Genomic DNA, 12,344 nt, shown 5'->3' with positions numbered 1-12,344 from the left:
TTCTGTTTGGTTGAATTAAACTCCCATTTGTTGAGTGCCTCCTATGGAAGAGTCCCTCCTGCACAGGGGGAAGAGTGTGCTTTGCACAGATTTTTGCATTCAAAGATTTTTTTTGCAAGGTGTGCTTTCTGAAGTTCAAGGGTCACATAAAAATGAACGGGATTGATGTCTTTATCAGGTTTATGGAAATACTTTTTTTCCCATAGTAAGCAAAAACTCGGAAGAAACCAATATCACGGTTCCAAATTTTGAAGCTACCAATGGAAAACGGATGAGGCAAAAACGTTTGGTTTCGATCAGAATAGGAGTCAGTCTGAAGCTGAATTATTTCTTCTTTTTGGTTTTCTTTTTCTTTCTTTTTAATAAACTCAACTAAAGTAAATATTTACACTATCTCTCACCCTATATGAAAAATTATTTTGGCTGGATTCCTTCTGAAGCGGGTGAGATGGGATGGGTCAAGAAATATTGCTGCTGATTTCCTGACTCTGAGGCTTTTGGCGGAGTCCCTTGAAACACTGCTCTTCTTGCCCCAAAGGAAAAGTGCTTAATGGCAACTACAGCCTAGGGGCAGTGGCAGTGAAATGCCCTCCAGAGAGCACCAGCTGGCCTGGCTGCTGCTCCACTGTGTTTTGTGCCCTCAGGAATGTGCAGATTTAGCAAATGACGACACTGAGCTTGCCTTGTCCCCAGTGGAGCCCCAGGCCTTCTCTCTCTCTGTGTGCTGGCTCTTTTCCAAGCTTCAGTGATTGCATTGGTTGAGCCTTCATTATCCACAAGGGGAGGCGAGAAGGCAGGCTGGAGGGAGAAAATATGCCTTTCTCATGGCCGTTATTCCAGCAGGTTTTGAGTTTTCACATCAGGAGATCTCACGGAGTTTTGCTTTCTATCAGTTTAGCGGTTTGGTCCAAAATCCCAGTGGTAACACAATTTCTACTTTTGAAAAAAGTTTCAACTGGATGTCATCCATCATAGAATTGTTTTAGAGAGACAAAGAAAGTCAGTGATGATTCTAGTCTAATCGCTGGATGTCCGGAGTGAGTGGTGGGGCAGTGCCCAGCTCTCGGGTTACCCAACCCCCAGGTCAGTGCTGTGGCTGGACAGCTCATCGCCTACGAAGTCGTTAGGATAATTTCAGTAATTTGTGTTGGATTAGATTGACATGAAATGACCTGTGTTCAAATTCTGGTTCTTTCCAAGCCGAGGTATATACCTAAGAGAAATGATCACACAGAAACTTACAAACGTTCATAGCAGTATTCATAAAAGCCCCCAAATAGAAACAAACCATATGTTCATCAACTGATGAATGAATAAACAAAATATCCTCACTATCAAATATTACTTAGCCACAAGAAGGAATGAGGTACTGATACGTGATACAACATGGATGAACTTTGAAAATGGTATGCTGAGTGACGGAAGCCAGACATAAGAGGCCATATGTTGTAGATTCTAATTATACGAAATGTCCAGAATATGAAAATTCATAGAAAAATAATGTAGATTAGTGGTTGCTAGGGCTTGGGAGATGCGGGGGGGAATGGGGAATAACTGCTACTAGGTACAGGGTTTGGTTTTGGGGAGTCATAAGAACGTTCTGGAATTAGTGGTGATAGTTGCACAACTCTGTGAATGTACTAAATACCACTGAATTGTCAAAAAGGGTAAATTTTATGTGTGTGAATAAAGCTTTTATTTAAAAAAAAAAATCCTCATTCTGCTTCTTACCAGTTGGGTGACTTTAGGTAATGATGCTAAACCTAAGTAATCTCTGCTATGATATGAGAGTAATGATATGTACTTCCCAGGGTCCTTTTGATAAATGAGATCATGAATTTGAAAAAGCTTCTAAACTGTAAATCTCACATGTTTTGGGGCTGTCAGTGGGTGATAATTTTATTATAAATTGGATTTTTATCTTCTGTTGTATTTTTTACAGCACTAACAAGGTCTGGCTACACAGTAATCATTCAAATAACAGACTTTTTGAATTGATTCAAGTGTTGCAGTATTTATAATGGTGGTAAAAAATAATTCTTAAAACCTAACAGAATTTTAAGTGTACAGTGCAGTATTGTTAACTACATGTTCATTGTTGTACAATAGATCTCTAGAACTTTTTCATCTTGCATGACTGAAACTCATCCCTTGTTGTGGCTGAATAATACGAGCAGCAACACCCCTTTCCCTCTTCCCTCAATCCCTGCGAACCACCATCCTACGTTCTGCTCCTATGAATTTGACTCAGTTAATCTGTAACTCTGGATGCTTTTAAATCCAAGTAATTTCTCAGAACTAAGGACCTCGAGTATCTTGAATTTTTCCCCTCATTTTATATTCTTCTTTTCTCTTTCTCCTTTAACAGAGACAGCGTATCTGATTCATTGACAAGACCACGATCTGATTTCAAAGATGTGTTCTACGAACCCAGGCAACTGGGTCACATTTGATGATGACTCTGCCTTACAATCTTCTCAAAATTCCAAGAATTCCCCTCTGGAGAATCAAGGCATCTGTAGACCAAATGGACTCAAGCTGAACCTCTCTGGTCCTAAGGAATTTCCCAGTGGACCTTCCTCCACCAGTGGTACCCCTCTCCCCTCTCCCATCATAGACTTTTACTTCAGTCCAGGACCTCCAAGTAACTCTCCTCTTTCTACACCTACTAAAGACTTCCCAGGATTCCCTGGCATCCCCAAAGCAGGGACCCATGTGCTTTATCCTATTCCGGAATTATCTTCCAACAGCCCGCTCACACCACCAGGAGCAGATTCTTCCTTATTGCCTGCTAAACCAACCTGTTTGTCCCATGCTTCCCTTCCCAGTGACCACTCATGTACACATCCAGCTCCCAAAATGGGTCTTCCAGATGACATTAGCTCTCCCCAGGCTGAAAGCGATGCTCTCCAGTTTCAGTATTTTCGGGAGGACTGTGCTTTTTCAAGTCCATTTTGGAAAGATGAAGGCAGTGCTTCCCAGTTCACCTTCGACCCTCCAGGGAGCAGAAAGGCATTCCTATCAAGAGACAAAGAGATGCCAATTGATCAAAAAAGCTTAAATCAGTGTTCACTCAACTACATCTGTGAGAAGCTTGAACATCTCCAGTCAGCTGAGAACCAGGACTCATTTGGAAATTTGTCTATGCAATGTCTGTATGCTGAAGACCCTGCCTCCTCCTTTGTTCCCCACACGCTCTTCAGGAGTCAGCCCAAAACCGGCTGGTCTTTCATGCTGAGAATTCCTGAGAAGAAGAACATGATGTCTTCCCGTCAGTGGGGACCGATTTTTTTAAAAGTATTACCTGGAGGAATTTTGCAAATGTATTATGAGAAGGGGTTAGAGAAACCATTTAAAGAGTTACAGCTCGATCCATATTGCAGGCTTTCTGAACCCAAACTTGAGAACTTTAGTGTGGCAGGAAAAATCCATACTGTGAAGATTGAACATGTGTCTTACACAGAAAAGAGAAAATACCATTCTAAGACAGAAGTTGTGCACGAGCCAGACATAGAACAGATGCTGAAGTTGGGCGCCACAGAGTACCACGACTTCCTGGACTTTCTGACTACTGTGGAGGAGGAGCTGATGAAGCTGCCAGCCATTTCAAAACCGAAAAAGAACTACGAGGAGCAAGAAATTTCCCTGGAAATTGTGGATAACTTTTGGGGTAAAGTCACTAAGGAAGAAGGAAAATTGGTCGAAAGTGCTGTGATAACTCAAATCTGTTGCCTCTGCTTCGTGAATGGGAGCACGGAATGCTTTTTGACATTGAATGACCTTGAGCTGCAGAAGCGAAATGAACAGTATTTTGAGAAAGATCCAGAAAAGAAGGGGATTGATATTCTTGACTATCATTTTCATAAGTGTGTGAAAGCACAAGAATTTGAGCAATCAAGAATCATTAAGTTTGTACCTCTGGATGCCTGCCGGTTTGAGCTGATGCGTTTCAAGACTTTGTATAGTGGGGAAGATCTCCCCTTTACCCTGAAGTCTGTCGTGGTTGTCCAAGGGGCGTATGTAGAGCTTCAGGCCTTTGTTAACACAGCCCCATTGGTTCAGAGACCATCCCACGCCAGTTCCTTGAGGTCCTGTGATAACATAATGATACACTTTCCTGTCCCATCGCAATGGATCAAGACCCTCTGGACCATGAACCTCCAGAGGCAGAAGTCCCTGAAAGCCAAAATGAACCGTCGAGCATGTCTGGGGAATTTACACGAACCGGAGTCCGAACCTGTCATACAGGTCACTGTGGGGTCAGCAAAATATGAGAGTGCCTACCGGGCTGTGGTATGGAAGATAGACCGGCTTCCTGATAAACATGCAAGTAAATATTCAGCACCCCAAGTTGAGTTTCATGTGAACTAGATTCAGTGGTTTCACCCACCTCCTTGGGTGGAAACCAGGCTGAGACAGATGGTAACTGCAGTCAGCTGAGACCAGCTTATACATTGCTGGGTGGGAGATGGAACATTTAGTTGTACAGCTGGTTTATTTTGTCCTCTCGTGTCTGTTTCTACCAGATAAGTTTAGCTTACAAATTTTGTTTTAGTGTCATAAATACCATTCTAGGCTAGGATTTTGTTGTAAAGGGTGGCACCGAGGGAAAATTTGTAGTTGACTTCTTTACATCAACTGTCAATCTCAAATGTTAAACGTTTTGCTTACATGGCTTAGATTCCTAATTAACCTTTAAAGATCCGTCATCCATGAGTATACCTGAACAGCTTCGTATTCTCAGCCAGTACTGCTTCCTCCTTAGGTTTTTGCACCCTGCTCTTTGAAATAAGACTGCCTTTCATTTCGACCTAAATTGATTTCTTTGAGTCAACCAATTTGCCAATCTCGACTAGTTGTTTCAGAATTAAACCTAAGCATTAAAAATTCAGTTAATTTTTAAAATTTTTGCAAAGAAAACAATCTAGAAGTTCAGCACTTTGAAAAGATAGTCCTAGCACCACCTATATTTTAGAATGGTAAGTTAGGAGAGCAAAAAAGGCAAATTGTGAAATTAGGGCTGCTCCCTGTTTTAGTTGCATTATTTCTAGCAGAACACAGGACTGTGGAACTAAATAGGGGGCAGATTTGGGGGATCTGAGTTGATACATTCATCCATTCAACCAAAGCTTTTAGTGAGCACCCATAGACCAAGTGTTATCTCGGGAGCTGGGCTACAGAGGAATAAGGTCGGACCCCTGCTTCCAAGTAGCTCACAGCTGGTCTAGTTCTTCAGGGAAATTCAATTTCATCTTAGGACTCTCCAGACTGTGGCCTTCAGAGGAAGCAATTTTTATTCGGAGTGGTTCTGGGCCAGTGTTTCTCAAACCTGGCTGTGTGTTAGAGTGGCCAGAGGGCTTTTAAATCTTGACGTTTCAGGTTCCGCTGTAACTAATTCAATCAGAATCTCTGGGGAAGGGCCCAAGCACCCATATGTTTGCGAGCTCCCTGGTGGACCCAATGTGTGGCCAAGGCTGAAGGCCACTGCTGTGCGGGCCTTGCCGTGTCCGGGGCAGCACGGCCCAGCCCCAGACTGCAATGGACTTGAGGAGCAGCTGCATGGACCTCACCCTGGAGGGTGCAGGACCACCTGGTCTGTGACTTGCAGTTTGCTGGCTTAACATCTGTCAACTGATTGTAGCTTGGGCTATGGACAGGGTCCAGCAGGTGAGAGAGACAGCCAGGTGACTGAGGAGCCCCGGACCCCTGTACAGAAGGTAAGTCCCCCCGCACTAACAGCAGTCCTCCCTGACACCCCCATTCTTCTCAATGTCAAGAGAGCTCCGCAGTGTTCTCCTGACACATTAGTTATGGCTCTAAGTCCCAAGGAATAGTGAGGACAGCTCAGGCTCAGGGTGGTGCGAGGTGGGACGGGATAGCTTGGTCACAATGGGTGGCCTCTAATGGCACCTCTGGCCAACGCCAATGTGGTGGGAATTTCTATCATGATATAATCTGCAGAGGTAGTGTTTGCTGCCTTCTTTGATAACTGCTGGAGAAGCAAGTTAAAACCATTCTCCAATTATCTTCATCCCAGGAAAACAAGTTTTGAGGTTTTGAGTACAGGGTTCCAAATGATCTATTCTAAAAGTTATTTGTGCTACTTTTAGGTGAGAGGAATTATAAAAATCAGGGTAGCATTGACTTTTATTTTGCGAAGCAAAAAGGGAGACGAGAGGGAGACAGGCAGGAATGCCTATAACCTGGATCCTTAGATCTCCTCTGAGGTCTTGCTGATAACCTGACTCCTGTCATTTTCCTTTGGTCCTAGAGATAGTCACTGGGACTGGAACAGAATCGAACAAAACATAGTTTTTGCATAGATTTGCAGTAAGAATTATGCTGCGGTGAGAGGAACACAAAAGGGCTCCTGGCTTGTCCAGATGGGTCAGAGAGGCAGGGATCCAGGCTGTCAGCCCATTCCAGCCGCTCTGCCTCAGAGCAGGCACTCGGGCTAGAATCTTCCAGGGCAGCCATGCTCATTTTTCAAACTGCGAACCCATACAAATTATTATTTTCTAATTTTGGAAGGGGAACAACCTATAAAGCTTCTTGTGAAAATCATCCTGTTTATAACACTGCATTTTCCCAGAGTTAACGTATCGTTAATTGATTCAGTCAATAAAAATTTATTGACAAAAGGGCTCACTCTTTCATTCTTCAAATACCCACTAAATTTCCTCTAGATACAGGCTCTGTCTGTGCTGGGTGCTTGGGAGATACAGATACAAACATGATCCCTGCTCTCCAGAAGTGTAACAGTCTTAGTAGGTGAGACAAATCCGGAAACAGCTCTCCAAGTGTGCTGTGGAAATGTGCTCTATTCCAGGCATATTAGGGATCCCAGAGAAAGGGGTGATAAACTGGGGGGCACTAAGGAAGGCTTTGCTGAAGAGGGGATGGTAAAGCTTGGCGAGGCAGACTCAGTAGGATTCCATCAAGGGTAGAAACAGCAAAAACAGGCGTGGAGATGGGGGATCTTGCCTAAGTTTTGGGACAAAGGCTGTGATGGGAGGAGAAACCAGCATGGAGGCCGCGCTATGGGATGTGGAGTTTGTCAATAGGGCTTTTGGAGTGTTTTCAGGAACTTGGAAGCAGAATCATACCCTGTTTTAGAAAGTCAGGCTATTATGGAGGAGAGAGATTCAGGAGATTATAGACACAGGAGGCTGGTAGGAAGGGAGAGATACTAAGCAAGGCCAGTGGCAGTGGGAGCACTGAGGCGGTGAGGGATGGGTGCACACATTCAGCAGAGGTGCCCCCGAGATAATGACAGATGTTCTGAGGGCCTGGGGGGAGGGGAGGGAGAAGATGGGAGCTGGTCAGGGTCTCTGGCTGTGGCCAATAGGTGGGCAATGGTCCCATTTGCTGAGACAGCCTGGGATCCTCTCATCACTTCTTTTACAATCTGTTTCCCAGCCCTGGTTGCATGTGAGATTCTTTAGAATCATTAGAAATTTAACACCCATATTTGGGCCCATCCCAACCATGACTCTGGCGGGTAGAGGCCCAGGTGTGGGCACTTAGGAAAGGCCCTGCCAGGAAGCCAGATTTGAGAACTGCTGACCTGGTACCTCTCCTGTGGAACCTGTTATGGTCCCTTAGGCAGAGATCACCCCTCCCTGCTCTGTATGCCTGTGTCTTCTAGAGCTCTGTTATTGTCCTCCCGTCAGTAGTCACTAGCAGTTGAGCTCACTGGGAACAATCCCAAGAGTGGATATTCCCAGGGAGGTTGCTGCACTTGATCTTGGCCTTCAGCAATTCTCTCTGAAGACTTTCATAGCACCAGGCCCACACAGAACAATATTTAACAAGCATTTCAGCCAATTAGAACAAATTCTTTGGGATCAAAGTTGCTTTGTTCAGGTCAGGTCCGTGTGCAAGAGGAAGCTGAGGGAGAGGGCAGTGGGCTGTGTCAGGTAGAGTTTGGGGAACAGGGCGTGGCTCAGAGGTGGGCTGGGATCCTGTGGTCTGGTCCTGTGGTTTCACCTGTGTGGTCTGGGGAGGGTAATGCCAAGAGCGAGAGGGTGCCTGGCAATTCGGCTCTGGAGGAGAAGCATAGGAAAAGTAAGGTTGGGGCAGAGAGGCAATCTTTGTCCTAAGGCAGTGCTTCTCCAACTTTTGTATGCACATGAATCACCCTGTTAAAATACAGGTTCTGACTAAGCAAGTGCCCCCCCCCCACCCATACTGTGTTTCCCACACATTCTCAGGTGACGCCAATGCGGACCACAGGTGGACCACATGTAGAGTAACAGCGTCTTGGAATGTATCTCTTTTTCCATATGATTTTTAAATCAATTGGGTGTCTAGAGAATGGAGGATGTATTTTTTAAAGTTTAAAATATTACCCTTTTCAAGCTAGTTTCTGAAAAACCTGGGCTGTTAGAAAAAAGAAATTTAAAAAATAGAAAATGAAAGAGAATATATGAACTAGTCTACCATGCACTAATTAAAAAATTAAAAAAAGGTTTTTATGCCCTCACTTCTGTGGATTTTTGAGATCAGGATAGACTTTCACTTGCGTGTGATTTCAAGGGAGATGGGAAGGGCCGCTGGCTCCTTAAGTGCCTCTTCTACTAGCATGTCAGTGTTTAATATTCCTTGAACGGTGAGCAAGTGTTTCATTTTACAACAAAGGTTGACTGACCTTAGGCAGGTAGCTTCAATAGTTCATTCAGACTGAGGTGTGAGTGACCACAAAGGAACAGAGAGGAGGTTTCCTGAGGACAGGCTTTGTGGCGGGAGGAGTTGGGGAGTGGAGAAAGAGGAGAAGGAGGAATGGGAACATTGGTGGGCCAAAGGAGGTGCAGATGGTGGTATAGAATTAGACAAGGGAGTGGGAGTGGTGGAGGGTCAATTAAAACATATCTATCTCTACCTTCCCAATTTTTAAATATAATTTGCCTTTACGTTTTCTCTTTGCTCTGCCATCAGTACATTGTTTGCTCTCTCCTCCACTTGTGTCATCCTCCTTTCAGTTGTACTCTTCAACTCTCAACAATTCAGTTTCAGATGTGAAATATTTTGGTACAAGAGGGACCAGATATCGACTAGAGCTAAGTAGATTTTGTCATTTGCATTCCGTCCTGAGAGTTGAGAGAATAATTACCAAAGCCCGAGAGTGCCCCCTGTTGGTCAGTACTGAGATAAATAACATGATTTTCCTCTTTTTTCCCCCATTTATTTGTAAATTTGATAAATATCGGTTGAGCCCCAGATTTGCCAGACATTGTCCTAGGGACAGACATGGCACCTCTCCTCATGGAGCTCAAAGTCTAAAGGTGGAGAGTGTTGTTAAACATTGTAGAGTATTTAGAATTTTAAAAAACCAGGAAAAATGTGCCAGAAAACTTAAAGAACAATACTCTTCTTTATCTTTTACCAGTTTTTAATTTTAATTTTAATTTTTAGAAAGGCAGATAGAAAGTTTTTGTTTCTAACATTGTTGGAGTACTGGCTCTTCAACTTGGGCAATTTTGCAAAAAGTTCCAAAAGAGTTTTTTTCCTTTAAAATGTGAATATCAAATTAGATCATCTCCAATATCATTTTCAGCTCTAAAAGTATAGCATTCACAGTCCCCACATTAGCAAAATTATAGTAATTAAGTAATAATATTGGACTTATACTTCAGTGGCACTTTGCAAAGTAATCGTATATGTCCCTCGCGTCTGTCTATGCCGCTGTAGAAGACCATGCACGAGTGCTCTGTGTCATCCTCACAATGTTCCTGTAAGGTTTATGTTATTAGCATCCCATCCCCATCCCCATTTTCAGATGGGGAAACTGAGGCTCAGAGAGATCAAGTCACTTGCCAAGGATTACACAGCTAGTAAGTAGCAGAGTTGGGATTGGACCCTGGGCAATGTTGGCCCAGTGTTGGTGTTCTTAAGCACTGTGTCATAAAGGACAGAAAAGTGCCTGAATTAAGTTGAAATAAACTTACTGTGTCCTTACTGCAGGCAGAAGACTAGGAAGGGTAATGGATTGTGGGCCCTCCCCTGGGTACGTGTGTGAGTAAAGTTATCGTTTGCCTGCAGTGATGTGGATAGCTTACAGCACCTCAGGCCACTGCTGTCCTGTACCCTGGGTGCAGGTGGTGGAGATGGCTAATGAGCCTCTGTTGGTTAATTGATTGATGACTTCTCAAGGCCCTTTACAGCCTTAGAATTCTATTAGTCTCTCTACGAGAAACAGGTTGTAAGGAATGAAAGGCAATTTATCTTTTAAGAATTAAGTGAAATCCTTTAAACTCTTGTTTTTGCCTAAAGCTATATTCTGATGGAAATGTTCTTTCTGAAGCTATGTAAGCGCTACAGTCGTTTAATCTGGCTTTTGAAATTACTGTCACCTCATACATTTATTTAAGTAAAGATAGCTGCCCTGGATAGTAGATGCTGTAGACAGTGCAACAGAATCATGGAACATTTATAGTTACTACAGTGGTTACACTGAAAATATTTTTTACTCCCTATAAAACACACACACATACACACACAGACACACGTTATATGAGCACACTTAAAATCTGTGTGTGTATCTGATATCCCTCGGTCTGGCACAGAGCCTGGCCTGGCACAGAAGAGATGCTCAGTAAATGGCAAATTGAATTAAGTGAAAATAAATACTAGATTGCAACATAGAAAGCCAATATGCCCATCTCTACAGTGTACATCTGTTCCGTCAAAGCTTTAAGGAAGATAAGTGGAAATTAATATACTAAAGTATAATCTGTTCTACTGAAAAAGGAATTCTTGGCCTAGAATATTTTCTGAAATGTAATAAAATTTCATTAAGTTTAACTTTAAAAAATCAGAATTTGTTATAATGTGACCTAATTCAGGCTGGTTTACCTTTGCATTAACTATAAATAAAAGAGTGGTAAGAAAATGAATAAATTAAGAGTTATTATAAGAGCTTGCTCAGTCTACTTAAAAGAAAGAGTTCTTTTTTTTTTTTTACAAATCCTATGCACATGATAGCCAAATAATGGTACTTAATATAAATATTACTTGTCTTTTAAAAAAAACTTAGCATACTTCTACTAGAAAACATTTTTAGGAGTTAATATATACATACATGTATGTAGTAATAAAGTTGTACTTATTTTAAAGCCAGTAGTTAAAAAAAAACACTGATAGATTTCTCCCTACTTAGTGTAGAATTGTGAATTTTGATGGTATTTTGTTCAAATGGAATTCACACTGCACTAGTACTAATGGAATTGCTTATTAAAGAGAGGGACGAGTGTGTCTTACGTTCAAGAGAAACGTTCAATGGCCATTGAAATACTTTGACTGACAATTTGATTTTCTTCTTCAAGGTCCTGATCATCCCCACTGTTTGTCATACAAACTAGAACTTGGATCAGACCAAGAAATTCCCTCTGATTGGTATCCATTTGCTACTGTTCAGTTTGGGATGCTTGAGACCTGTGCGTCGAGGACAGAGGTCAGATCTCTGGGGGTGGAGAGTGATGTCCAGCCGCAGAAACATGTTCATCAGCGAGCTTGCTACAACATCCAGGTAAGCCCACAGCCAATAGGGACTTGTAGAGCTGTGATCTGATCTCGCTTTGAATATTGGCTTTGCCCTTTTAAATAACTGTGTGTGCGCGCGCGCGTGTGTTTGACTTAGGAAAGAGCCTGACCATGGAAGCTCAATGGTCACCAGTGAGCCTAGTTCTTCCCTTCAATTCTGGAGAATGTTAGGAACCTGAGCACCTAGTAACACATACTTTATTCAGCTCTCAATGAAAAACAAGGCATTAAAAATGAATTCATATTTCAGAAGCATATTTATAACAAAAATTACGTTAGAATAGCATTTCCCAAGTGCTCTATGGAATATATGTCTCATATAATGATCCAAGAAAAAAATAAGTTCAGGAATGCCATACACTAAATTAATGTTAAATGAAGGCTCTGAGAAGTCCTGCAATAAAGAAACTTGTTAATCTTAACGCAGTTTTCCCCAACTCATTGATTGTGAAATCCTATCTATATGGCTATGTGTATGTGCATGTAAAACACCTATCAGTATCTTCTGGAATAGTATTCTGTGAAGCACCCCTTAGGAAATGCTGAGTTACTGTATTACAACCATTTTAAATATTCACCATCAGTGCTTCTGCGTTCTTCGGCTGATGAATTAGACTGACATACACTTGCACCTGTTTGTAAATTGGCTTTCCTTCTTATTTTCAAAGTTAGTAGATATAGAGATAACCTCTGCCACATATTTCCCATAGTATCTTTTTTAAAAACATTTTTTAAAATGTATTTTTCAATGATTGTTGGCGTACAATATTTTATTAGTTTCAGTTGTACAAAACAATGTAGTG

General features: G+C 42.3%; 1 protein-coding gene across 2 annotated transcripts in view; it reads left to right on the top strand.

Annotated features, from left to right (window-relative positions):
* The window catches only part of STON1 (stonin 1), a 62,362-nt gene that overhangs the window by 31,086 nt on the left and 18,932 nt on the right, over positions 1-12,344 (top strand). For both annotated transcript variants that reach the window (XM_019719166.3, XM_074331952.2), the window contains exons 2-3: positions 2,369-4,330; positions 11,325-11,527. In XM_019719166.3, the coding sequence (XP_019574725.3) occupies positions 2,416-4,330; positions 11,325-11,527 (2,118 nt within the window). In that variant the 5' untranslated portion in view covers positions 2,369-2,415. The remainder of the gene's footprint in view (positions 1-2,368; positions 4,331-11,324; positions 11,528-12,344) is intronic.

This window comes from Rhinolophus sinicus, chromosome 2 (genome assembly GCF_057876585.1).
Source record: "Rhinolophus sinicus isolate RSI-liver-muscle chromosome 2, RSI-T2T, whole genome shotgun sequence".
In the NCBI taxonomy this organism is placed as follows: domain Eukaryota; kingdom Metazoa; phylum Chordata; class Mammalia; order Chiroptera; family Rhinolophidae; genus Rhinolophus; species Rhinolophus sinicus.
This window is presented reverse-complemented; position numbering and strand designations above follow the sequence as displayed.